Below are 27,353 nucleotides of genomic sequence, written 5' to 3'. Positions count from 1 at the left end.
AAAATCTGCAGCAGTGCAGGTGACCCACTGTTTCGCAGCTGCTGTGATGGTGTTATTGCTAGGAAGATGTTGCCCATGCAGTCCACCTTTCATTGTCCCAAACATTGGAGTCAGAAGATACCAGATCCACACTGTACTGTGGGTGTGGCAAGATAATTGAGCCAACGTTGGCAATTTGCTTCATGGTCTTCAAACTGGTGTGGGGCCTGATGTTATCACCTTACTGGAGAAAGGTTGTCGTCTTCTCTGGCCTGACTCTGGAAGTTCAAGCCTTCAGCTTAGCGTGATGTAGCAGCCACAGCTGATGGTTTGTCCAGGTTCCAGGAAATTCAGAAGGCTCACTCTTATCTCAAAAGGCAGCATGCATCACTTTACCCAATGAGGGTTGTATCTTGAACTTTTTCTTCAGTGAGGCGTTCACGTCACCATTCCATGAACTGCTTTTTTGACTCCAGTTCATAGTGGTGACACCACATCTATCACCAGTGTAAAAATAGAGAATCGTAGAATGGCCTGGGTTGAAAAGGACCACAGTGATCACCTAGTTTCAACCCCCTGCTATGTGCAGGGTCAGTTTAAGGCACAGTAGAGAGAAACAATTAGCAGATCAAGGCAGTGGACTGATTTAATATTGTAATTGTTATCCAAATGCTCATATTTCTAGTAAGATAAGAAAAAGTAAGTTTACAATATGTAAAAAGGCTGTAATGAAATACGCCATATCCTGCAATAATTTTGAATTTTTTTCTTATGCATTATATTTACATATTTTTCAGTGGGAACTAAAAAGAAGGTGGATCTTCAGTTTTGATAAATCATTTCCTCGTGAATATTAACAGTGTAGGCTAAATGATATAAGTTATGTGATCATGTATTATATATGATCATGATTATATATTCCACAGCCAGCCTACAACATCACTGCTAAGGAAAAATGTTGCCAATGGACTCAACAGTATTAAATACAGATGAGTAAGAAAGTTGCAAGTGAATGTGAGAACACATTGTATTTCACCTTGCACAGATAGTTTCTTATTCAACACCTCTGGGTTGTAGTAGGACCGGCTTGGATCTGGAGTGCAATACATGTGAAAGTTGAATGTAAAGCGTTTCTTCCAAAAAAATTTTCTTGTAAAATTTTTGACCCACCTTGCTGTCTTCTTGTGCAGCTTTTTTTGTTAGAAGAGATGAGGGAGAGAAAGTATGATGGATATGCCAGGGCCATCCAGAAGGCATGGAGGAAATATGCAGCCAGGAAAAAATACGTACAAATGAGAGAAGAAGGTAAGTCCTAAGTTTTTATCATAGAATCATAGAATTGCTCGGGTTGGAAAAGACGTTCAAGATCATCAATTCCAACCACAGCCTAACCATACTACCCCAACTCTCTGCTAAATGGTGTCCCTGAGCACCACATCCAAATGGTTTTAAGCACATTCAGGGATGGTGACTCAACTACCTCCCTGGGGAGCCTGTATTGATGACTTATTTCCCATGACTCCAGAAGTAGAAAGTATGCTGCTATAGATGAAGCAAATATATTCCTTTGTGTAGAGAAAACCACTGCTTTGCAGACTGGGAATGACTGGAAACTGTTGGAAACCTAAGGTACCATTGATGAGGTTGGCTGTTCAGCATGCACAACTTTCTTGGACTATCTGGTGCTTTGATCTCAAAGCCAGACTGAGCAGGATAGATTTTCCATAGTTTCAGAAGAACTCTTGATTCTTCAAAGCTGCCAAGCTTGCCATCAGTGTATTTTAGTAAGAATGAATTCAGTAATCATGTGGATCCTTAATGCAGAGTTTTATAGCAGCATCTCACCGTTCTTTCCATTGTATAAACTGTTTGGTTATCACTTGTTCCCCAAGTTCTGTTTGAAACTGCTCGCTATTTCAAATGATAAATTTTCTAATTTCAGCAAGTGCTACTAATCAGTGTTTATTTTTTGTATTTAAGCATCAGATCTGCTGCTGAACAAGAAAGAGAGAAGGCGGAACAGCATTAACAGGAATTTTGTGGGAGATTACATAGGCATGGAGGACCACCCAGAGCTACGCCAGTTTGTGGGCAAACGGGAGAAGATTGATTTTGCAGACACTGTGACTAAATATGATAGGCGGTTTAAGGTAGGTTATAGAGCAATATCCACTATTGATGAGATCTGCTGGGGTGCTGTACTGATGCCTTTACCACCATTTAACAGAAACTGCATGTGCCAAAGACTTCTTGGATACCAGTTTGAAAAACAAGTCTTTGACCTAAGAAGACACTCGGAAGCAGTCCGTGCTCTTGATCTGAGCACAGTGCTGTTTTCTCCTAGGACAAGAGCTTTGAGGGACTTGCTGGGCAGACAGCTGTTAGGAAATGTTAGGAATTTCTCTATAAGGAAATAGAGGAAAAAAACTGTTTTTTTGTTTGTTTGTTTGTTTTTGTTTTTTGTTTTTGTTGTTTTGTTTTTTGTTTTTTAAATACAATGCAGTCTGACTCCAGAGTTATGCAAGTCAGTAAATCAAGTGTTTCCTTCTCACCCCACAACTCAAACCAGAGACTTGGCCCAAATCGCACTATTTATATCTTTGGAACAGCATCATGGCATTAAAGCATCAGTCTCTGCATAGCTGTGTATTTTCATATAATTTTGTGTTTCAGAGTGTGAAGCGAGATCTTGTCCTCACTCCAAAATGTATATACCTTATTGGGCGTGAAAAAGTAAAGCAGGGCCCAGAGAAAGGCCAAGTGAAGGAAGTCTTAAAGAGAAGGATGGAGGTGGAGAGAATTCTTTCTGTTTCTCTAAGGTCAGTACCTTGAACATGTCTTTCTTCTGACAGAGAAATCTGTGTAAAGTAGCATGAAATATATGGATTGATGGAGAATGTATTTCATAAGCTGTACTTATTGACTCTTGCAAACAGAAAGCTGGACTTATTTTCACTCCCAGCCTTAATGCTGCAGTAATAGATGTTAATGTTAAACTTCTGACTACTTATTAAAGTAGTCCACTTAGTTTAAGTGTAATCCAAAATGTATTATGTGAAGCATGTGTTCACCATAATATGTTCAAGGAAGTTCTAGTGAGTTTTGGCTTAATTTTGTGTCCCCTACGTAAGTACACCTTGTGCACGTCCCCTGCTTTCTGAAGAGTGGTTCTCCGGGCTTATTACAATCCTTTAATCCTAAAACTTTATTCCTAGTTGGATTTCACATCACTTCTTAAGACAGTGTCAAACCAGTCCCAGCTTGCAGGAAATAGCTGTGGTGTACACAGAGAACTAAGAAACCTGGTTAGTTGAGTGAGTAAAACCAAGGAGAAACAGCCCACAAGACTAAAGTTCATGCCTGTGTCACTTCATCCCTTTGAAGGCTGATAAACAAAGTCTCTGGATACTTCAGCAGTTGTTATTGTAGTTTATCAGAGCTGGTACCTAACTAACTTAATACGAAAGAATACAGATCCAGCCTAATATGGCAACAAGCATTCTTCAAATACTAAAATTTCATGTTTTAATGGAATTCAAGTCTGCCCTTGACTGCTGTATATTGCCTGTTACTGCAAAGTTTTTATTTATATGCTTATAGAACATTGTTTCTCTTAGCATAGCCAGAACTCTTCTCACAGACATACTTCAGTACTTAGAAAAAAAAAAAAGCAGATGGCACAATTCTGCAGAGTTCTAAACAGCTCTTCCAAGATTAGGGTAAGGTCTGCAAAACAATCCTGCATACAATACCATTTTCAAAACTTGTGGTTTATTTTACCATATATTTTTCAATTTAGAACAACTTTGGTAGATCGAGGTTAGAGTAGAATCTGCCTGTTTAGTGCTCCAGGTTTGGACTGTGTGCCATGCAACTGCTAACCAGATTGTAGGCAGACACCCAAGCTGGGCCTTCAGCATTCCAAAGGCAGAGCTGCATTGAGTCAGCTGAAAAGCACAGCTTGCCAGCCAAGTTAGTGAAGACTGTTGCACTTTTCTCACATGTAAGTAAATTCTACAGAACATTTTGAAGCAAAACCAAATTTGCATACTTTGGAGGAAACGTGCATATTACATTATGTCTAATCATGTTTTAACCTTACTTCTTGTATTTCATTTTGTTGCATAAGCCTTCTTTATACATGCTAAGAGTAGAAGCAGAATTACAGACTATCAAGCTGCTCACGTATTTGCTCACTCCCCTCTCCCACAAAAAAAACAACGATGGGAACAAGGGGCAGTCTTCATATGAGGATGGGCTGACTTCAAAATGGATCTCACTGGAGGAATATTTTAATACAGCTGAGCAGTTACTCAGTGCTCTGGCCACAGAGGCTACAGAAGTCGCTGCTCCACTAGAATCTGAGGTATCTTGTGTCAGTGACAAGAGTTACAGCTCACAGTGCTTAAAAGGTTTCAGTGAATAAAACCAGAACAAAACTTTCAAGTATTACAAGTGTGACCAAATCTGTATTTTTGAAAAAAATATTTTTTGAGAGGCCAGGTTCAAAACAAGTTGCATTATTTCATTCTCAAAACTTCAGATCTTTCTTTGTACAATTTTTTCCAGCAACGCTATGTTTCAATTGAAGTAATACATGGAATATATTTTAAACAGAAGGGGGCAGGGGATAACTGTGTTCTTGCATTGTTATCTAAATTTATTTCAAGAAACTCATGCACAGTACACTGAGGTAAGCTTGGGTAGATACACCTCTACACAAGAAAGGCAGAATATTCAGCAGTATTGATGGGTGTTTAAAGCAGGTAACACCACATCACAGTTTAAATTACTGAACGAATTGCACTTTAATTTGCAGTTACCAAATTTAGAATTTGTTCAGCATATTGAGTATTCATGGAAATTTGCTGATGTTTTTAGTAACAGTACATTACTGAGCTTTACAGTTATCTGATAAGCAGTGGCACAGGATATCCCAACAGCATTATAAAGTCAGGCTCATTGCCAAGTGAGCAAAAATAGGACAATTGGCTGGGTGGTACTATAGGGCTTGGGTTTTTCTTACACATCTCCTTCAGAACATTTTGAAGCTCTAGATTTGCTTGATGGTAGTGAAGGTCACGATTTTACTTTATTTTCTCATGTTTCTCATTGCTATTTTGAATAGTAAATAGGTACCTACCTTAAAGTAATTCATTTGTAGTTTCATACACTTTTTCCTATGCAATTGTAAAGATTTCAGAGTATGAAGTTGGGTGAACTTCAAGTTGGTGCAATAAAAATGGGATGTGGTATAACACAGCATTCATCTCAGAACTGTATTTTCATACCTAACAGTCTAGAGCATCTGTAGCAGTAATACGAAATTGCTTTTCAATTCTGAATAAAGTAAATAGGTACTCACAATATCTAGAGGGATTTGTGGGCTTCACAGTAGCTACACAAAAAATGATGGTCAGAAAAAAAACTGTCTTATTTCACCACCTTCATATTTAAAGAATCAGCAGTGAAGCAAACCAGCCGTGAGTGAAAAGGAAGAGAGCATGCTCAAAGTGTTAATTGCTAGGTAATTAGGATTGGAAATCAGTGACAAGGGCAGATAGACTGTGATGGAAAACTGAAGCTTCTTTTCTGAGCTTAAATTTCCTTTAATTCCTTATGTGTGAGGTTTAATTTACTTTTTGGCAAGTTTGTAGTGTACTGCTTTAAGGGGGAGAAAAAAAGTGAAAACTACAAAGGAATGTCAAGTCTGGATCTAACTAAACCTTTCAGATCTCTGGAAAGAAATGCGCACAGATGGTTCTTTTTTCCACTTAGTAGGTGACACCTAATGTATTGAAATAAATCACTGTGATAAAACTGTATTTTCCAATATTACCAACTGCAGGTGAAGATGAGATGGAAGCAAATATGTAGCACAAAATAACACGGTAAAGTTAAAATTCACATGAGATGAGCTTTGGAGTGTGCTGTGATAGGGAGGTTTGCTGCTTGCAGTAAATATCTGCAGTAATAGCATCCTTGGTGTAAATAGCTTTTCAGTGTAACAATTGTAGGTTTGGGGTTTTTTTGAATCAGCAGCTGTGAATAATGCTGCTAGAAGTTGTATTGGCAACTTCTTCCTCAGCTGTGGCTCTTACAGCTTGCTGGCCATATTTGTAACTTGCTTTCTTTTTCCTGTTTTCAGCTTTCTTCTCTTAAAAAAAAAAATAATCCTGTAATCATCTCAGAAATGATTTTATGTCTGCAGGAGTGGACAATATAATAAATAGATTTAGTCCAGTCTTAGAACAAGAGTTGACTAACCCTGATGAAGCAGCAGAGAAGCTTTGAGTTCAGACACTGTGTAGTGGTCTAATAAACCGTGAAAAGGAGCTGTAAATTTTCTATCCCAAATAATTTTTTTTTTTTTTAATTAGATATTGTTAAATGTTTGTACTACTTTTGGTGAAAGTATTACGTCTGTGACAACTGTTTTGTGACAAGGTTAAGCAATTCTCAGCTCTGTACAGCTGTGAAAAAAGCTCTGTGCCATCTCCTGCCTGGTGCACGTGTTTCTGGCACCAGTGCTTGGGTGGCTGCATGGGGATTGGAGCTCAGATCTTGAAAAGCAAGGAAGTCAGCAATGAATCTGCCAGAAAGGGGTGGGAGGAAGGGAAGGGCAGTCATGAAGCTGTCCCCATTGTCGTGTCACCCATGCAGTGACCTGATTCCATGGGTGCCTCCTATGGGACACTGGCCAGCTTCAGACTACAGGTAGTTTACTGAGGAGTCAGCAAACAGAACCACAGTATCTTATGGTTCCTGATGTGCTGTTCAAGTCATGGGGTAAGGAGGTAAGGGAGAGGTGGGCATGGCCACACAAATGAAACTTTGTTTTGATGAGACATGTAGGTTAAAAACCGCACCAAACCTCAGAACTATTTAAAAAACAAAAACAAACCAACCCTCCATTTCCAAGTTTTGGTTTTATTTGGAAAGCTTTGTTTATACCTCTTTTAGGGAGGGTGCAGAAATGGACAGGCATCTATGTAGTTACAGCTAGGAACTGTGGAAAATTGATACATGTACAGACAAATTACAAGCATGCCAGAATAACAATGATCTTGGCTAAAACACAAAGGAACTGTGAGGACGGGGACCTCACAGTTCAGTCACAGAGTGCACCCTCAGCAAGTTTGCTGACGACACCAAGCTGAGTGGTGCGGTTGATACGGTGGAAGGAAGGGATGCCATTCAGAGGGACCTCGACAGGCTGGAAAGCTGGGCTCGGGTGAACCTAATGAGGTTCAACACGGCAAAGTGCAAGGTTTTGCATTTGGGCCGGAAGAACCCCAGGCACCCGTACAAGCTGGGAGGAGTGGTCCTTGAGAGCAGCTCGGCAGAGAAGGACCTGGGGGTCCTGATGGACGAGAGACTCAACATGAGCCAGCAGTGCGCTCTGGCAGCTCGAAAGGCAAATGGGATCCTGGGCTCCATCAGGAGAGGGGTGGTCAGCAGGGACAGGGAAGTGATTGTCCCTCTCTACTCGGCTCTTGTGAGGCCCCATCTGGAGTACTGTGTCCAGGTGTGGAGCCCTCAGTACAAGAAAGACATGGAGATTTTGGAAAGGGTCCAGAGGAGGGCGACTAAGATGATCAGGGGGCTAGAGCACCTCCCCTATGAGGACAGGCTGAGGGAGTTGGGCTTGTTCAGCCTGGAGAAGAGAAGGCTGCGGGGCGACCTCATTGCAGCCTATCAATACCTGAAGGGAACCTACACCCAGGAGGGGAGTAAACTCTTCATAAGGGCTGACAATAGCAGGACTAGGGGAAATGGATCCAAGTTGAAGGAGGGAAGATTTAGGTTGGATGTTAGGGGGAAGTTCTTTACGAGGAGAGTGGTTAGGCCCTGGAACGGGCTGCCCAGGGAGGTTGTGGATGCCCCGTCCCTGGACGTGTTCAAGGCCAGGTTGGACGGGGTCCTGGGCAACCTGATCTAAATGTGTATGTTTGGTGGCCCTGCTAGGCAGGGGGGTTGGAACTACATGATCCTTGAGGTCCCTTCCAACCCGGGTGATTCTGTGATTCTGTGATTCTGTGACGGGGAGGACAGAAATGTTTTGCAGCTTTTTCTGTATGAGTTGATCCAGTGATGGCAATGGATGCCAACATGTATGATTTTTATGCTGTTTAACTGCTTCAAGCAAAAGACAGTGGAGACTTCAGAGCATTCGTTCAGAAGTTGCTTGCTTTGGATTTCAGTCTTACGTTATGGTTAGTGACTTTCCAGTTCATCTCTAATCCCAAGTTTTGCCATTATTGAAGAGATGGACTTTAACTGTGACTTTAATGTGACATGTTCTTAGGATACAGTGATTACTGTAAAATAACCAAGTAGCTTTCCCGTGTCACAGAAGGGATTGCTTCAGATACTCAATTACCAGCTGATCAAAAAAAGGTGTTCTCAGAAAGCAAGACTCTACAGTTAATGCTGTTTGGACTTTCTTATGTTGTTAAAAGTTAACCATCTGTACTTTGCTAATTTCATTATAATACTGGCTGTAATTGCTGTTTAAGTTTTATTCTGAATGGTAAATGTTCCAATTTCTTTTCAGCACGATGCAGGATGACATTTTCATTCTACATGAACAGGAATATGATAGCTTGCTTGAATCAGTCTTCAAAACTGAGTTTTTAAGCCTCTTATCAAAACGATATGAAGAGAAAACACAAGGAAAACTACCTCTGAAATTCAGCAATACGTGAGTTTAGTTTTTTCAATAATCTTTGCTCTTTCTAACAAGATGAACGAATGCTGCTTGCAGAGCTCCTGACACGATGCTTTGATTTAGAAGAGGCAGCAGGCTGTAAAAATGCAAGTGAGCTGGACTTTGTTTTAGCACATCATAGTGTAATAGGTTAGGATCGCACCTGGGCCCTCTGCCATTTTCCACTGTCCGTGTGCGTAGATAAGTTGCTTTCATTCTATTGAACACACATCAGGCTCAGGGGTCTGCAACTTCAGCCTGCCACAGAGCACCTCTGTGCTGTCAGAGCTGTTAATGCTCCTGCCCATGAAGCAAATTAGCAGCAGAAGAATTTGGATTTGTAAGCAAGAATTATAAAATTTGGGAGGATTATCGTAGTTTGAAAGGGCAGAGGAGGACAGATGAAGTTTGGAACATTCCTGTAGCGTACAGTTCTATGCTGTGGGAGTCCTAAGCCAGTACCTGACATTTTTTTGTTCATGTAAAATATGATTTATTTCTGGGGTCTTGCCCAAAACTAAACCAAGATTTTCCTAGCTTGTTGTAGAATCACAGGATGGCTTGGGTTGGAAGGGACGTTAAAGCCCACCAAGTTCCATGTCCTTGCTGTGGGCAAGGCTGGACCTGCTGGATTGGGTTGCCTGGGATCAGCCTGACCTTGAACACCTCTAGGGATCTGGCATCCCCAGCTTCTCTGGGCAACCTGCAAATTGTATCATTATAGTTACAATTATGTATTTTATCTGATTACATTACAGAGCACAGTGTGGAAGTATTGGGAAATAAATGCGTGTGCATACATACAGATGTGTGACTGCAAAACAGGTCACTCCCCAAATACGTACACAAAGCATGTATTAGTCACCTGATTGCATATACAGAAGAACAGAGGCAGTGCTGAATCTGTTTTATGGTAGACGTGTCTGTTGCTCAGTGCCTTGCACCTTAGTGCTCATATTCTCTGTCTTCTCCTGAATATCTTCCTTCCTTTACCAGGAAAGCTAAAACATTATTTAAGTCAAACACGAGGGGAGAAGGAAAAAAAGAAGCTTAATGAGGTATTTTATGTCAGGTTATTCATTCACTGAATATAGTTCTTAGTCTGAACTTCTTATTTTTATATCTCTAAGTTATTTACTGCCAAGCATCATTGTCCTGCTTAGACGCACAGATGCTTTGTGTTTGTGGTGTTTAGTTTATTTCCTTCTCTTGTTTTCATGTGCTTGTTATAGGCTAGAAGTGAAGCTGAAAAAGGAGAGCTGGGGGCCATGGAGCAGTGGTGGTTCTCGACAAGTGCAGTTTATTCAAGGCCAAGGTGATATAGCCATTCTCAAACCAAGCAATAAAGTGCTGCAGATCAGCATTGGACCAGGGCTACCAAAGAATTCCCGTATGTATGATTTTCTGTTGGAAATTAGTGATGATTTAGAAATTTAGAGAATGGTTGAGTCTGGCTTTCTCTCCTTGCTTGTCTCTTGACTCAGCATTTTCTTTATTGTTTCTCCTTAACATTGGAAATAAGATCCAAGTTACAGATCATAATGATACAACAAATTTCCCTACTGCTCTACAGTTTTTTTGGAACTTATTACTTTCCATATATAACAACTGCTTCTGAAATGCCTGAAATTCTTTTCCCTGTGTCAAAATAAATCTGGGTTTTTACTCATGACACTGTACAGAGAGCACACTAGCCAGGCATTTTGCAGATGAGTCTTTCTCACTGCTCTGGGCTCCTGCCATTCCTCCAGTGGTGCTGATGCAGAAAGGAAGTAACTTCTGTGCATCACCAAAGACTGAACTGCACATATACTGGTGTCTGTTTTGTGTTCTACCTTTTTCTCATACTGATTGTGCACCATTAGCTTCCAGCACTTAGAGGATTCTGTAAGGAGAATGAGAAAGGCTTTTGTTGTACAGTATTCTTGGGGAATTAAAAAAGCAAAAAAAAAAAAAAAGTCTCCTTTCAGTATAAAACACCAAACTTTTAACCAGACCTGGGAGCATTTTGCTATTTTCCCATCAAACTAGGGAGTGCAATTAGACAAGTTAAGATTGATTTTTTTTTTTTGTCCTGGGGAAATTTCTTGGTGTCGTAGAACTGGGAAAAGTGTACTTCTGTGTGCAGAGAAATTGCTGATCAGAAGTGTTATAGATTGCTGTGCCAGCTATCAGTAGTTCCTAAAATAAGTCCTAAAGCTTTTGGAGTCCCATTTTCAGTGTCTCAAGACACCTTCAAGACACTTTATATCCTATGGCTGAACTGGATCGCAAACGGGAGAGTATGCCTAAAAGCCATCCTTGTTGGACCTAAAGCTTTAGCACATTGTGGATGACACTGTAGATATTGGATTCATTATTCCTGAAGGAAAAGGAAGATGGCCTCTCTGACCATAGAGGAGGAGCCTTGCAGCCAGAAGACCTTACCTACTTATGTAAACGTGAAACAGTACCAAACTGTTGCTGTCTCTTTCAGGTCCTACTAGACGTAACCTTTCCCAAAGCAGAGGGTTTTCTAGCAGGTCTCAAGCTCAGTCTTACCCTATGAGAGCTGCACCTCCTCCTCCTGGTAAGTTTGTTTAGCCTCATGTCTAAAGCAAAGTTCAAAATTCAGACTTATGCTTTTATTCTTGCCATCTAGTAAATTGGTTCTCCACTAAAAATGCATAGTAAAGTTTTTACTCTTAACTGAAACATACACTGCAGGCCTTTTACGATGACTGTTGGGAGTCTGGTGCCAATTGAACTGGTATTTCACGAGAAGTAAATACATGGTGGATAGCAGCTGGCTAGGGATGCTGCTACGTTCGGCCACTGAGTGTATGACCTCATAGCCTTTCCCCTTTCCATTTTAGGGCAAAGTGTATACATTCATAAAGACACAACACATGAAAATGCTTTCAGGGCCATGAACAGCAGAATGCAGTTTATAGCTCATTGTTCTACTCTGTTACACAATAACTTTCATGTAACCCAAGTGCTGAGCCCTATCAGTTGTGTCAGTAAGTCAGGGCGCGTGGCTTTTCTGCATGGGATTGATGTAATGAGGGTGTTTCACTTCTGCCCTTGAGTGATATGATTAATTTAGCCTGTGAACTCAGAGGAAAGAACAATGTCCCATTGACCCACCATTTCCCAAGCAGTTTTTTTTTTTCTATTTACATTTCTAGTGTTTGTTGGGTCAGGGTTTGTTTTTTTTTCCCGAACAAAAGATTCTCTTTAAGTCACCTGGTCTTTATGGAGAAGCACAGTGGTAAGAAAGAGAGTTGAAGTTCAGTACTCAACCCATCCTGGTCACCAAGTGAACTAGCCAGCTCCTGATGCTCGTAAAAACCTCAGCCATGAGTCAAACAATGACAAATGAGTGCATGATTTGCAGTAACTGCAGCTTTTCTAAAGTAGAAAATCACTGTGGTTAAAGAAGTTAAAAAGCCTGCAAACATGGGCAGTAAATACTCATTGAGGATGAATCAAATAAAGCAAGAGAAGGCTTTTTTCATTTGCATTTTCAAAAACTCATCAATTCTAGAGTTACAGGAAAAACAGACAAAAAGAAACACTGGTTGAAGATGTAACTTTAGACCAAGCTCAAATTTGCATTTCCTTAAGGTAGTTTGGGTGCAGATTTGTATTCAACTCCAAAGTACAGTTGAAGTATGCTTGCAGCAGAGTCTTTTGTCAGCATATATCCCCAGTCCTTGTGACAGCTGCTGGGCAGGTGTGTCAGTCCCATTTAAAAGAACCTACTTCTGTGTCCAGCAAGACAGAGGCCTAACTTTCCAGTGGAGCTGAACTAGATGATCGTGGCACAGATAAAAATCATGGTGTTGGTATGCAGGAGGGATAATTTGATGACAGAACTTAAATGCTATATTGACCACTGTTCATGTGTTATGTTTAAAAGGTAAGTACAATTCTCATGAATACCTCAAATCAATCGTACTGTATTATCATATTGTCTTGGAAATAGAAAACTCAAAAACCATTTTGTAAAATAGCCAATAATAGATTAAAAACAACTGTTACAAAGGAGCTGTATGTAGGGTGTTGGGACTTTGCAGGAGTCTGAAGCAATTGTATGATTTGGTCACATTCCTCATTGAAAGCTACAAACAATTCTATGCATCCTGTTCTCACAGTGTGAGAAATTAATGCCAGGGCCTCATCCTTGCTCCTTCAGAATGTATTCTGCCATAGTCACGGCTGGTTTGAAATTAATGGTCCAGTTTGTATATACATGTGTGTCTGTACATGTGTGCCCATTTACATGCATACACATGCATTTGTTTGTGTCAGTGTGTGCTTGTCTGTGTATCAGTGCATATGGGTCTGTGCATGTTTGTATCTGCATGTGTATTGTGTACATGTGCCCATGATGCACATGAATACACACACATGTATACACAAATACATACACACACATGTACTGTGTATACATGTGCACATGCATTTATGCTTGGTATGCATGTGAAGATGCAGATGTGTCAGCATGTACCTGTATGTGCCTGCATATTGTGTTCCACGTGTCTGTATTTGTGTCTGTTAGTGTGCACCTTTGTGTCTGTGTGGTTACACACATTTGTGCACATATAAAGGCACAAGTCCAGACAGTACACAGACTTATATACAGACACGTGCATACACTCCAGCTGCTCATAGATAGATGTGTGCAGGTCTGCACACATACACACAGACACATGTACTTACCTGAGCAGAACAGGTGGTGAGGATAACTTTCCTGAACATGCTGGCCACACTCTTTAGTGCACCCCAGCATACCATTGGCCTTCTTATCCACTGCAGGCTCATAACCTCTTAATATCAGTGTACTTTCGTGTCCCTGACTTAAGGAGATTCTTCTGTCTTGAACTCTTCCTTTCCCAGCTATTAATGTGTATACTTTTGCATGTGTGCTTAAGTTTATGCAGTGCCCATAGGTACGTGTATATGTACACACACACATACATATAAATTTAATGTGCAAACATGTGAGCATACAGGTGCAAATAGGAATATATACATGTGTAACCATGTGTACAAATGTACACGTGTATGTATTTATGTTTGTACTTGCTCACACACACATGCACACATTCAGACTCAAGGTATTCTGATATGTCCAGGTCTACATGTGCCTATAGAGGTAAGTACAGATGTATACATTTGTATTTATGTACATAGTGTTAAACGCATAAGCAGAGGAAAAGAGAAAACTAACCCACATCATTTTAACCAACTCAATTTTGAGCACAGCTCCCACTTCCCTCAGTAGGGTTTTAGGAATGTAAAGGATCGAGATCCTTATACCAAGAACCTGCAAGTAGCTCAAACGTAGGTGGAATTGTTTTCAAACTCAAGATATTTACCCATGTCATCAACTAGAAACCAAGAAAAGGGCTACTAGTGTAGAGCCATTACTTGGACTGGATGTGTTCATGCTTTATTTACTTCCAGATCATCAGCAAAATGGAGTAACAAATGTTCCACTACGTCCTCAAATCCCCGGAAATCAGCAGGCCAGTCAAAGGACCCTGTATACCAGCATGACACGACCAACTTTACCACGGCAGCTATCAGGAGGATCAGGCAAGATCTCACAGCAACCAGAAAGCCTGGATTTTCTTAAAGTACCTGACCAAGGAGCAGCTGGGTAAGATTTACCTTACATCTAAGACAGAAAAGTAGATTTCTGTAAATAGCTCCATGTGCTCAAGCTTCACTGCTGATAACATCCCTGTAGATGCCCAGATTAAGCAACTGAGCTGCACTGAAAGGACTCCTCTTCCATCAGATCTAAAAAACACATCCATCACAACTTTAGGACGTAAAGTTTTAGTAAAACTTTAGGAATGAACGTGCATCAGTTGCAGTTTAATTTCTTAAACTTGCACAGTCCTTTCTACTCAACACCATTAAAACACTTGTAGAATTTTAATAGGCCTTCTTTATTATCTGTAATCCAGAAGGGAAAGATCAGACGTGGTATTTCACAGCAACTCTCAACCGCCTGCTAGCCATAAAAGCTTGCAAGCACATTTACAGCATTTGACTGATCTTAATTTTTTCTCATTTAAAGACCAAAACAGCAACTATTAATTTTACCGATTTCAAAACTCTCAGCAGATGCTAGCACTTTCAAATGTTTCCACCTTGTAAACTAATAACCTCCCGGCATTGAAGTTCTCACTGCACGTCAATTCACTGTAAAGCTGTTTTGATAACATTTGATTTTTACTTTGTCTTGAGAATATGGTTCCTGCACTAGCACCAAAATCTATAAGCTACAGCTAGGGTAAAGCTATGTGATTTTTACCAGACAATTGTGAATAGACATTAATCAGGTATATAATGAAGGTTATTCACTCTTAACAGGATTAAAAACATGTTATACCAGGTAGTTCCCAATGCTTTGGTAAACACCAACAACTCTATTTCAGTCATTTGTTTTTTAAGTTTATAAGGATGATAAAAACACATTAAAGCTCCCAGTTCATGTAATTGCCATTTAAAATAGTTGTCAAACTAGAGGAGATAGTGAAGATATAACACAGTGTTTCTCCCTTCCCCCCCCAAGATAGCTGCATGCTCAAAGCTGGTGGGAGGAAAAAAGTAAAATACAAAAAAAAAGTAATAAAATCCATAAAAGCTAGAGCAGTAACTGTTGGGATCAGCTGTCTGCTTATCCCCTTCAAATGGCTTTTGTAGAGGTCAGTTTCTCTAAGAAGCTGTTTTTGTTCCAAAGCAACCTGGCAGTCATTTCTGAGACTTTAACATCCCAACACATGGGGTACTGAGTATTTAGCAATCTCTACAGCTTTACCAAATCGTTTCAGTTTTCATAGTGTAAAATACTACTTGGAAGGAATTATTTTGGTCAGAAACAGTGGGACATGCCCACCCTGAGGAGCACACAACTCAGTAAGGAAAACTTGAGGTAGGCGTTGAAAAAAATAGTGGTTCTTTTTTTAATCTTTGTGACAGTAAATGCGTTGGGAAGTCTGGGAATCAGAGTGGATATATGATGGTAAAGCCTAGAGGAAGATGACAGGTTTATTTTGATAGCATGCATTCAAAGCTTTGCTAATGCTAATACTACCAAATTCTGAGCACGGAGTAGAAAGTTGAATTTGTAACTGAAGACTGCCATAACATTAATACAGCCTTGTTCTCCCGACCAGTATTATCGCTCCCAAGACATTTCAGTAGATCTTCCCAGGGCCACTTTCCAAGCAGAAAAAAGCACTCTATCTTACAGTATTCCTAAGAAGTTCCATTTCTTTAGGGTAATCAGCAAAGGAAGTTAAAGCTGCAGCTCTGGGCACGCAGCCCTATTTTCAGCACAGAGGCCAGGCCCCTCTCCACCAGTCTCATACAGGCAGAGGCATGGGCCAGCTGTGCCCCACCACCAGGGCAGCACTTATGCTTGAGGCACGCACACCCTGCTGGCAGCACAAAGCAGCTGCAGCCCTGCGTGTGGATGTGAGCTGTGAGGACATGGGCATTTATTTCCATTCCGCTCTGAGCACTGCTTTCTCCTATGCATTTGACCTGCTGTTTCCAAGTGCTTAACTAAATTTAACACTCAGAGGAGTGGTCCTAGTGTTATATGCTTATTTTTAATTGGTGTGACAATTAACAAGTGCATTCAATCTCTGAAGGATGTTAACATTCTTTACCCCTAACCCCCCAGTGTTCGCAGGCAGTCAACAAACCGGCCCCCACCAGCTGGAGGAAGGCCTAAACCACAGCCAAAACCTAAACCTCAGGTACCACAGTGCAAGGCACTGTATGCATATGATGCTCAGGACACAGACGAACTTAGCTTTAATGCCAACGATGTGATTGACATCATCAAAGAAGGTATGTAAATGTATAAAAGCACTCATCTTGAAGGTACATTTTCCAAGGAGTGAAAAAAAGGCATAACTTTTGGAACTAACCTGCAGCTGTCTTCCATGACTAGGCTTGCAAATTTCTATGCAAAGATATCTTCCACAGTCGCTTTAAGGCAAGAGTGAACACTTGAAAGAGATGCACAGTATTTGCTACTGTCAATTTAGTTGACTGTAACTGTTAAAGAGTTTCTGGCTGAAAATTAGCCTATGTCATAAGAAAAACAAGTAACAAAGCATCTTCTCCATGCCTACAAAGAAACCTAAAAGCACAGTCATGTAGCCAAGAGATTAGCCAATTCAGTTTTCCAAGTCATTTATTATCAATCCTCTATAAGAAGGCTGACAGGAAGGCAAGAAGTTTTTTAAGTCTGCCTCAGAAAACAAACAGTAAGGTTTTACAAAGCCTCACTTCACTTTGCTTTCTTTGTTATAGATCCTTCTGGTTGGTGGACAGGAAGACTACGAGGGAAACAAGGTCTTTTCCCCAACAATTATGTCACCAAGATATAAAAGACTTTCAGAAAAAAGAAAAAATGGCATGAGGTTACCAGTGTTGAGGATATTTCCCCTTGCCTTCAGGACACTGATCTCCTAAGATCTGCCATTCTCAGCAGTACCTTTCACCAGTAAAGTTGCATACAAGAAAGAAGAATATTATTCACAGCAGACTTAGATCCTCTGTCTCAGAACCATACAGCAATGGACGTACTGACAAATTATTTATTCTATTTAAAACCTGGTTTTCACACTTCACAAGTGAAGAATACCCAAACCTACCATCATCCTGGAACAGAAAGGTGCTTTATAATCTGGGACCACACACTTGGAAATGGGAATATTAAGTGCCTCTTAGCTGATAGTAGTCTTTTTAATTGTCTAACAAAGATCATGTTAAAAGCGTGTTTTTTCTAATGCACATAATGCTGGAGAACATATTAAGTATGCTGCTACATGTTCAAAAGATTTAGGGTGATTTGGGGTATTCACCATCTAAAAACCTAACATGATGGAGTGTATTTAAGTAATTTTCTAGAGGTGTAATGGAACTGGGTGCACTTGTGTCTAGGGTCTCCAGCAGGCACTACAAGAAGTTTAAACAGAAAAATGCAGAGTAATGCTAAACAACGTTGCCTTCAAGACTTATATTAGAATATGGCTGGCCCATGTTGGTTTTATGTTTGATGCTCCACCTGTTATGTTTATGCAAAGCTGTACATTTATGGAAACAAATCCTATACTGTATATAAAAACTGAATATATTAGAAACATGTATGAATGTATAATGCTGTATTCCACTGTTCTTACTCATAGAAGTTCTACTATGGTTTTTATGCCAGGTACTTACTGCTAATCCTCCTGATTTCTAAAAGCAGAAGTGTTACTGTTTAAGTTTGATCGCCTCCCACACCATTTAGAGTTGCTGCTGTCTGCCATAGTTACAAGCATTCACTGCTTTGCCTTTCAAACCTCCATGAAACAAAACAAGCAGGTAGCTTAACAAGTCTGTTCACTGTGCACTTTGCTTTCAGATATTATACATGCTAACATGTCTTAACCACCACCTGTTTGATTTTACTGTCATGATTTTAAATAAAAAATTGCCCTTCCTGTGCTCTAATTCAGGTTGTTTTTGCTATTGCCCAGCTAAGCCTTACATGCTGCATTTTTTGTTAAAGTTTACACAAATCAACACGCACAATTTTTATAACTGCTCTTAAGATGCCAAATCCTGAATCCTGTCCCTCCAAAGCCATTTGCCCAGGCTTAATTTAGGCACACAAACATCTCCATTAATAGATAACAGAATGCACAATGCATTTTTTTGTATTGGGACTAGCAGCTAGAAACTAGTCTCAGTCCAGGACAGAACTGCATAGACTTGAGTGATCAAACACTCTTCCTCCCCGAAACGCTTGCAGTAAGTGCTAGACTCAAATTACCTGTCTTATCCTAGAGAAAAGATACCTGCCTGTGAAGATTAACACTTGCAGCTCCAACATTATTCCACAGATGAGCATGGATGTCTAGGTAGTTTCATAGTTCTGTGGTTTTGCTCCTACATCAGAGCCAGCACATCCATACTGGAGACAGTGAAGGGAGGTAATGACTACAGCAGGATTTACAGAATATCTTAAGGTTACAATTTAACATTAAAATATATTTTAAGTACTACATCAATAGAAAGGCATAAATAAAGCAAGGCAAAAGAACTGAGGTACTTACAATGCTTGTACTCCTTTGAGCATACCACTAGTTGTGATCACAGGGGTTGTTTTCTGCCTCTGCTCTTTGGTTAGGCATACAAAGATACAAAAATGAGTTGTCCATCCCTCTACTATCTAAACCACAAGGCTGTATCTGTTACAGCCTATTTCTTTCCCAACCTTGAAGTCAAACTACTTCTTGAATGCTTCTCTGGGACAACACACTGCAAGAAACTACACAACAAACATCCCTTAAGGTGTATTAAGGAACGATTAACAGTCTGCCTACTCTTTAAGAGGGAGAACAAATTACTTAATATAACCCACTATGAATCCAGATTATCACTGTGGAAACAACCACAAAGAGTATCACCAATCTCTGTGCAAACTGCATCAGCCACTCAGTTTGTCAAGTGTTCTACTACGACATCAAATGGCAGGCATAACTTTTTTTTATTTTTTTTTTGAAAGAGAGGAGCTTTATTTCTAGGTATACAGTTGTAGTACAAAGCAAGTTTAAAACTTCAGAGTGAGTCTGAAATGGTGGTGGTAGGACTGGAATACTATTTACACAGGGCAGTAGTTTTTCCTCAGTAGGCAAATGAGGATGACACAAAGTGCATATATCATCAGAATACATCTGCCTAGGGTTATAAGAGTGGTGCAGCTAGGTCCTTGATAGTCTTACAGTTCAGTTGAGGGATTGTGCTGATCCTCAGGAGTTTGCTACTTGCATACTTGTTTCTTACAGCCTGCAGAGGAATAGTGTTACAGGAAGTTTACACACACGCACAGTCAATTCAATCCAGACAGACAATTTTGAGTTAGTCTGACTGTTTTGAAAACAAACAAAAGTAAGGGTTAGAAGTGAACCAGCAGGCAGAGTACCAAGAGTAGTTTAGATAAAGAGTTTTGATGTTAGTACTGATGAACACCCCCTCAGAGGCTTGTCAAAATAGCGTATGCTGTAAGGTAACATACAAAATGTTCATCTGCAAAATCACAACATGCAGCAAAGGTGGCTTTCTAAAGCATTACATGACTTACTTAAGTAGATATACTTACAGTATATTTTGTTAAGTTTTCATTTACTTTGACGACGTTCTTGGCCATATGCTTCATAGTCATTGCAAGGCTGTCTTCTGCATACCCAGTATAGTACTGCTGCTTTGTACCCTGCAGCACAACATTAAGAAATTTAGGATCTATAAAGGGAGGGAATTCTGCTCAAGACACAATCACTTCAGTTCACTCAAGTCCCAGGTATCAATTGCTAGCCTTCAGTGCTAGGAGTTGTAGGACTGCCAGTTGAAAAGGCAGATTCGCAATAATTTTAGTATGCAGTGGAAGACTAAACACATCAATGCTGAGTCACATTTCTGCACCCTACAGAACAACAAAAACAAACGTTGCAAGAGTAACTAATAGCTGAATTACAATTTATATTCACACTCCATGATTTAATCTAGCTTACTTGCAAGCTACATAATCAAGATCTACTTTAAAAAAGAAAACAAACAAAAAACCCAAACCAACAAAATATACAATATGTTCCCCTATAACTCACTTTCATAATCAAATCATGGTACTCATATAGAAAAGAGTAAGTTATATTTTCAGTGGTATAATTATTTTCCTATCAGCCTGTCCGTCATTTAATCTCCAGCATTACTTCTAAACACGAGTTCCAAAAGTACTTTTTTAGATGGTCCAATTGTATGGAGGAAAACCCCCTTCATTTTGACTGCAACCCTTACCCACTTATCATGGCCCAGAACCTTCTGCGACAAGCACAGCGCAGCAGCTGCGATCTCCGAGGGGTGACAGTGCACCATGTCGTAGTCTATCAGTGTCAGTTCCATGAGGTATTTTGCCAGTGTGTGTTGCTCAGCGTCCGCCTACGGGAGTGAGAGTTTATTAGTCCACATTAAAATACCTTGTACCTTACCTTATCATAACAGAATTAACAACCCTGAAGTATCAACTTAGAAATAACTCGGCAAAACAACAGTCAACAACATTAACGAGCAATTGCCTCTAAATTCTAAACCCGTTCCGTCTAGCAGCCTTTGCAATTCAGACACAGTCAGAGGAGCACTCAACAGAAGATGGCAGTACCGAGCACTGGGGTGCCCAACGAGGGCTACAAGTGCTCCCTCCACAGCAGGCAAATCCAACCCTCAGCCCAGCACAGACAGCAGCGCAGCCATCCCCTGCCCCATGCTGTAAAGGCAGCAGCTCTTCACCACAGAGCTGCCCCATGCACACACCCATTGCTCAGCAACAACCAAACCATCAGTGCTCTATTAATACTGTGACTGAAAGCAGGGCACAGGAAAGGCAGAGCAGTGCAGTGCTGATTCAAGTGATGGCAGAGAATTGTATGCGTTTTGACTGCTGTTTGGAGCAGTGTTTAGCCAAAGAATGCGCAGCTGTGCTTTCCGTTTTGATAAAGGTGTTTGAGAATAGGTTTCAAGAGTGCCAAAAACTCACCCATTTGTTCTCATGACACCATTTTCAGTTGATATAAATAAATTGTGTTCACATTTTCAAATGTGTGGAGTTACAGATTTCAACTCAAGGAATCTGATCCTGCCTCTTTACCAGACTTTTGTAAGACTTCTTATGAGAGAAAAATAATCCTTCACTTCACAACCACACCTTAATCATGTCATTGCTTTTTGACAGTACATACATTTGTGAACAATTATCAAAGTATGACGTACAGTAAGATTTCAATCTGATCAACACCTTGAGAATTCACTGAGAATTACAGCCATATCCACTGAACAAGACTGATGCATTTGTTTCATAAAAACACAGTCAAATATCCCCCTAATTTTGTGTTTTTAAACATTTTAATATTAAAAACTACAATGCCTTATTACTTATATATTGATGATATTGAATATGTTATGAGGACTACTCCAAAAGTAACACCTCCTATTATATATTATATAATATAGGTATTATATACCTTTTATTATGTCGGCCCGTGATATCAAAGTTAGATGTTGGTGGCATGGCAATGAAGGTTGAACCTTCCCACCAACTTCCCATTATATTTTGTTGCTGTCTGACAGAATGGCTGATTTTTATGAGTGTGGCATGCAGGCTCTAGTTCACCACTGGAGCAAATGCATAGCTAATGGTGATGACTAGAGTGAAGACTGTTTTCTAGCTGAGAATCCACCCTACCAAATAGTGTCATTGTGTTCTTTATACCTGCTGTAGTTTCCATGGAAATAAATAGGAGGCATTATTTTTGGAGCAACTTATGTTTATGCAGCCCAAGACAATACCCCTTTACTCAACACAAACCAGGCAAGCCAAAAGGTTGGATACCCATGCTCTAGGGGGTGGGGGAAGAGTAAAATGAAGAGTAAAAAGAGTACAATGAAGCTCGCAATTCAGCTAGCTTCAGGAGTTACGCAGTGATCTACTAAATAAACATACGAGCCCAACTTAAGTGCTCATACACCAACGCATGCAGCACTGGGAACAAGCAGGAGGAACAGCAGGGCTGTGATGTCAATGGCATCACTGAGATGTGGTGGGGTGCCTCTCACAACTGCTATGTAGGAATAGATGGGTAAACTCTTCAGGAAAGAGAGGTAGGGGAGAAAGGGGGGCTGCTGCCTTCTCATCAATGACCACCTGTTGTTCATGGAGCTCCACCTCCATGATAAACAAGGAGCTGACAGAGAGCTTATAGGTTTGGGTTAAAGGGAAGGAGCCGTCATAGTGGGGGGTCTGCTACAGGCCAACTGATCACGAAGACCTAGTGGATGAGGCCCTCTATAAACAGATAGGAGCAGCTTCACATTCACAAAACACGGACTTCAACCACCTTGATATCTATTGGAAGGACAACACAACAGTGCACCATAAATCAAAGAGGTTCCTGAAATGTGTTGTGATAGCTTTCTCTCCCAGGTAGCACAGGAACCCACGAGAAAAGGTGCTACACCAGACCTTGTCCTCATCAATGAAGAAGGACTGGACAGTAATGTGGAGCTCAGAGGCAGCCTTGGCTATAGTGACCGACCACAAAATGGTGTTCAAAATCTTCAGGGTATCAAAGAGGGTATGCAGCAAGCTTGCTACTCCGGACTTCAGGAGAGCAGACTATGAACTGTAAATTCTCAAAGAACTGCTTAGCAGGGTGACATGGGAGAAAGGAATCCCTTGGAAGGAAGAGGGGACGTCAACAAAGCTGGTCAGTATTCAAGGACCATCTCTCCTCCAAGCCCTGAAGCAGTGCATCCTGAAAAAAAGGAGGCAGGAAGGAGGTCCAGGAGGCCTCCATGGATCAAGAATGAGCTCCTGGACTTATCTAAGCTTGAAAAGAAAGTCTATAGGGAGTGGAAGCACGAACAGGTCACCTGAGAGGACTACAAAGAAGTTGCCTGAGCAGCCAGACATTAGGTTAGGAAAGCTAAAACCCAGACAGAACTATAACCAGCCAGTGATATCAAGAGGAACGAGAAGAAATCCTATATATACATACTCTATGTAAACACTTTTTTTTCCTCTCTTTTTTTTTTAAACCCAGAGAGCAATGGAGCACTGGAAGACATCATACAACTAAGTTGCAGAGTCGCCCTTGTGAGGGATATTTAAAAGCCACCTGCACATGATACAGGCAAGCAGCTCCCAACGCCTTTAATTGAGCAAGTCAAGAATCCAGACCCAATGGCTCCCATGGTCCCTTTCAACATGAGCCATTCTGCAATTCTGTGACACATGAAGAGTCAAGACAGTGAGGACAAGTACCCACCTCCCCAGCTTTTGATGCTCTTCTTAAGAAGTGAAGTGGAAGAGGCCGTCCCAAATCAAAGTTCAATTCTTTCAGAATCGTGATCTCCATTTCTCTAACTTCAGCACTGTTGTAGGCATTGTCAGTAATATAAACGAAGTCTGCTATATCAGGAGAGTACATCTCTTCGTATTTTGAGGCTAGAAGCAGCGCTGTTACACCCACCAACTGAAGCCTCTTACGAGGTACCGGGTGGCTCTGCAACACAGGAATTGGAAAAGCACATCTCAAAATTTAAGCTCTAGACAAACATTATAATTCATCAGCTTAAAATGCCATTTTTTTCTGTTATTATTAAAAACATAATTGAGATTTTCTGAGTCAAAAGCATTCCCATAATAAGTTCAAAGAATCACTGCTTTAGACTTAAGATGCTATGTTACAGAACTCTCAGACAAACTGTAGGGTTCCTGGAAGAAATCCTAAATGCCTTTAAAACCACAGTTATGGACCAAATCTCCCAATCTAAACACACATTGATAAACACCTTTGTGACTTACTTGTAAGAAGCGGTCCATAACTGCAACACACATATACAGCGTTTCCTGAAGAAGCTGGAATCTTGAGTGGACCTGGACAAGCCAGTCAACTAAAATTGCACGCATACGTCCATTGATCGTCTTCCCATCGAGGTAATGTGGGCGCACAGATTGCTGCAGCTGTTAAGAGAAAGAGCTGCGTGAGCAACAAGATTAACACTCCACTGCAGCAGCACAGACTCAGTATGTCATACCTCAAGCTGTCTCAGATACAGGTAGATATCTTTTACATAGTCACTACATAGCTGGGGGTTCCCCGAGTCATCCGCATCGATGTCTTCTACGTTGTGGAGCAACACATCAGAGAAGGCTTGACACAAATCCTCCTCTTGCATAGATACATCCATAGGGACAGGGGACAGAACCTAAGAAGCAGATCACAGTGCTTTCATGTCTACTGACAAAGCATCGTTGTTTCTTTATTCCCACATTTTTGTAGTAACAACTTATCAAGCTTAGAAGCTGAAAGAGTTTGCATCCCAGCGTAGCAAGCCTTCACCAAGATGCCACGCATTAAACCAAACCTTCAAGACAAAAGCTCTGCTTTTCCAACATGGAAACAAAATACACCTACAAATAAAATTTGATGTTAGGGCTCCGGCTAAGCCCTAAGGAGCAGATTAGTATTGTTACTGCCTACCTTTGATGCAGTAGTAGTGTCTTTGACTGCTTGATTCACAGCAGCTGGAGGTTTAGGTGGTACAGCTGTATTTGTCATCTTGCCAGGTCCCTTTGTAGCCCTTACTGATGGTTTGATGCAGTCCGTTTTCTGCAGTGAAAACAACAGCTATTAGTACAGAGCTAGTTAAGCACCCTTTCCCTATTGATAGATTTCGAGTGAACTTTACCTTAGGTACATTGGATCCTCTTGTAACTTTGTTACCTATTTCTTCCAAAACAGCCCTTTTGCCAGTCACCTGAGCTTTGGCTTTGCTGTTATGTCCCATCACAGCATTCTCCATCCCTCTCATGACCTAAAACAATAAAACATCAGTGAGTGAAGTTTGTCCGACTTCTGATTTTTTTATGTTTAACTACATTACAGCACATACCACCCTACTGGCACACTTCTACACATACTGAGTACTACTTAACCAGGCTTCATTTCCTAAACGTGCACACAGGTTCAAAAGAAGAAGCCAAACTATTTACAGAGAGCACCATGGAATGGAGCTGAATGCTCCGAACAGCAAACAAATCCTAATTCCTCCTCAAATCCTTTTAACTCCAAGTTAGGTAGCAAGCAAGCACCTGTTTATTGCATTTACCCACTTCAGGACTACAGCAAAAATTCCACTTGGTCGGGGAAAACGCTCTTTTTATTATAGATGAAGAAATTATCTTACGTGGATGTAAGCACACCCTGTTTTTCACTGCAAAGAATCACAGAACGGCTACGGTTGGAGGGGACCTTGAAGCTCTGACCCCCTGCCGTGGGCAGGGCTGCCAGCCAGGAGTTTCCAAATATGGAAAGCAGCCTTCAGTTTAAACCACCGTAAAGCTCACTTTAAAAGCGTTCTTTTTCCCCTCCTTCTCCCCCCACACGTGTCCCCTCCCCCACCCTCGTCCCTCGCTCGGCGGGGGAGCGGCCAAGGCCAGCTGCGGCCCGACGGCGGCACAGGTGTTCGTTCCACTCAGGGGCCCCGCCCCTTCGAGGGCCGCCGCACTCCCGGCGCAGCCCCGATCTCCTCGCACTCTCCGCCGCACCCCCGCCGCTCCGGCCGCTACCCGGGGCAGCGAACATGCCGCACGGCAGCATCCCACCGCCATCACTCCCGTCCCACAAGGGATCGAAGCCCTCCCGACGCACTCAGCCGGCTGGGGACGCTCAGCTCAGCTCCTCGCTAATCGAGCCCGCCCGCTCCATCGGCTGCGGGGGACTCGCTCGACTTCCTGCCCCCCATCTCCTCAGCCGGGCCGGCCCTGGCCGCCTCCCACACGAGCAACACTCACGGCTGCGCGGCGCGTTAACGCCATCGGTCCGGAAAGCAGAGTAGGCCGCAGCCGCTCGCGCCGCTCCACACAAACACGCTCCGGCCGCGAGAAAGACCACCAACTGCTGCCTCGCGCCGCGCGGTTCCTTTTAAACACTCTTCCGCGCTCCTATTGGGCAGCTTCGTACGATGCACGCACTCGATTGGCCCACGGCTTGAGGCCCCACCCAAAGAGGGAAACGATCCCATCATTTCCGCCGAGCCGGGGTCTGGGGGCGGGGCGGCGCATGCGCCGCAGGGACAGGCTCGCGCCGTGGGTTCCGCGCGGCTCTGCGGTCGCGCCCTTTCAGCCGCGTGAGAGCGGCTCGCGGGAAGCGTCCTCGCGCCGCCGAACAGCCGCGCAGGCTGTGCCCGGGGCCTGAGGCGTTCACCTGAGAAAAAGCAAAGCAAGGAAGAAAAGTCGATCGAACCCCCTTTCGTCCCCACCTTTCAGTGTTCGTAACCTGTGCGAGAGGCACGAGGGAGCCCGTGCCACAGCGCATCACCGCTTCCCGGGGGAGCTGAGGAAGCAGCGCCCGGCTCTGCAGTAACGCACGGCGCTCCTCATCGCAGCCCCTCCTTCAGGGTGCACAGCTGCTGCCACCTCCCTGCCTTACCTTCTCCATTTCTAAGTCCTCGTGCTTTTAATCTTGTAATATCTGCATTCCCTGCTTACCAAGGATGGTCTCAAGTTCCAGTGGGCAGTGTTTGAACACAACCCAGGAAAAGGCTGCCAGCTCCAAGCCTGGAGTTGGTATCTGGTAAAGGCTTCACCAGCACAATCCACCTCAAGTGCAAAGAGCAGAAATATTTCTTCTTGCATTCAAGTGTTCAGTTCTCAGAAATACATATTGCACCATGATTGCAAAATTCAGGAATCTGACAGAAGTGCCTAATGGCAATTGCTTTGCAGCTCCCAGAATTGGCTTTATATGTGTGCTCACATATGCACAAGTTATTTTGATAGCCTTCAGGAGCTCAGTTTTCCTCAATTCCCAAGTTTGGATAAACAAGGCCCTGCTTATCAAACACATTTAACAGCAGCTGGTGTTGATCCCTCACCGTGAGAAATTTCTATTTGATGGTGCTCGTAAGATAGGATTGTACATAAAATTTTTGCAAACCAGTACTTACAAAGCAAAGTAAGGAAGGCAGAAGGAAACAGACCTTGAATGATACCGGTCTAACATTTTATTTATTGCATACAAAAGGATTTCTTTTGACAATGGAAATT

The 27,353-nt window shown here is 41.8% G+C and overlaps 2 protein-coding genes across 2 annotated transcripts in view; one reads left to right on the top strand and one right to left on the bottom strand.

The window, feature by feature from the left end:
• MYO1E (myosin IE) overlaps positions 1-17,094 on the top strand; it is a gene marked incomplete at both ends in the record, with an annotated part of 86,203 nt that extends 69,109 nt beyond the window's left edge. The window contains 9 exons of the mRNA XM_079540715.1: positions 1,170-1,284; positions 1,960-2,129; positions 2,653-2,798; positions 8,537-8,683; positions 9,922-10,079; positions 11,166-11,258; positions 14,144-14,339; positions 16,380-16,549; positions 17,018-17,094. Coding sequence (XP_079396841.1) covers positions 1,170-1,284; positions 1,960-2,129; positions 2,653-2,798; positions 8,537-8,683; positions 9,922-10,079; positions 11,166-11,258; positions 14,144-14,339; positions 16,380-16,549; positions 17,018-17,094 — 1,272 coding nt within the window. The remainder of the gene's footprint in view (positions 1-1,169; positions 1,285-1,959; positions 2,130-2,652; positions 2,799-8,536; positions 8,684-9,921; positions 10,080-11,165; positions 11,259-14,143; positions 14,340-16,379; positions 16,550-17,017) is intronic.
• A 2,344-nt stretch (positions 17,095-19,438) lies between these two features.
• Positions 19,439-26,123, bottom strand: CCNB2 (cyclin B2; the record flags this gene model as incomplete). The annotated part of the gene is made up of 9 exons (XM_079540727.1): positions 19,439-19,540; positions 19,854-19,964; positions 20,546-20,686; positions 23,569-23,805; positions 24,108-24,266; positions 24,341-24,511; positions 24,787-24,915; positions 24,995-25,120; positions 26,100-26,123. 9 exons carry the CDS (start codon positions 26,121-26,123, stop codon positions 19,439-19,441), a joined length of 1,200 nt encoding a protein of 399 aa, XP_079396853.1.
• Positions 26,124-27,353: the final 1,230 nt, after the last annotated feature.

The sequence above is a fragment of the Tetrao urogallus genome (genome assembly GCF_951394365.1).
Source record: "Tetrao urogallus genome assembly, chromosome: 11".
In the NCBI taxonomy this organism is placed as follows: domain Eukaryota; kingdom Metazoa; phylum Chordata; class Aves; order Galliformes; family Phasianidae; genus Tetrao; species Tetrao urogallus.
This window is presented reverse-complemented; position numbering and strand designations above follow the sequence as displayed.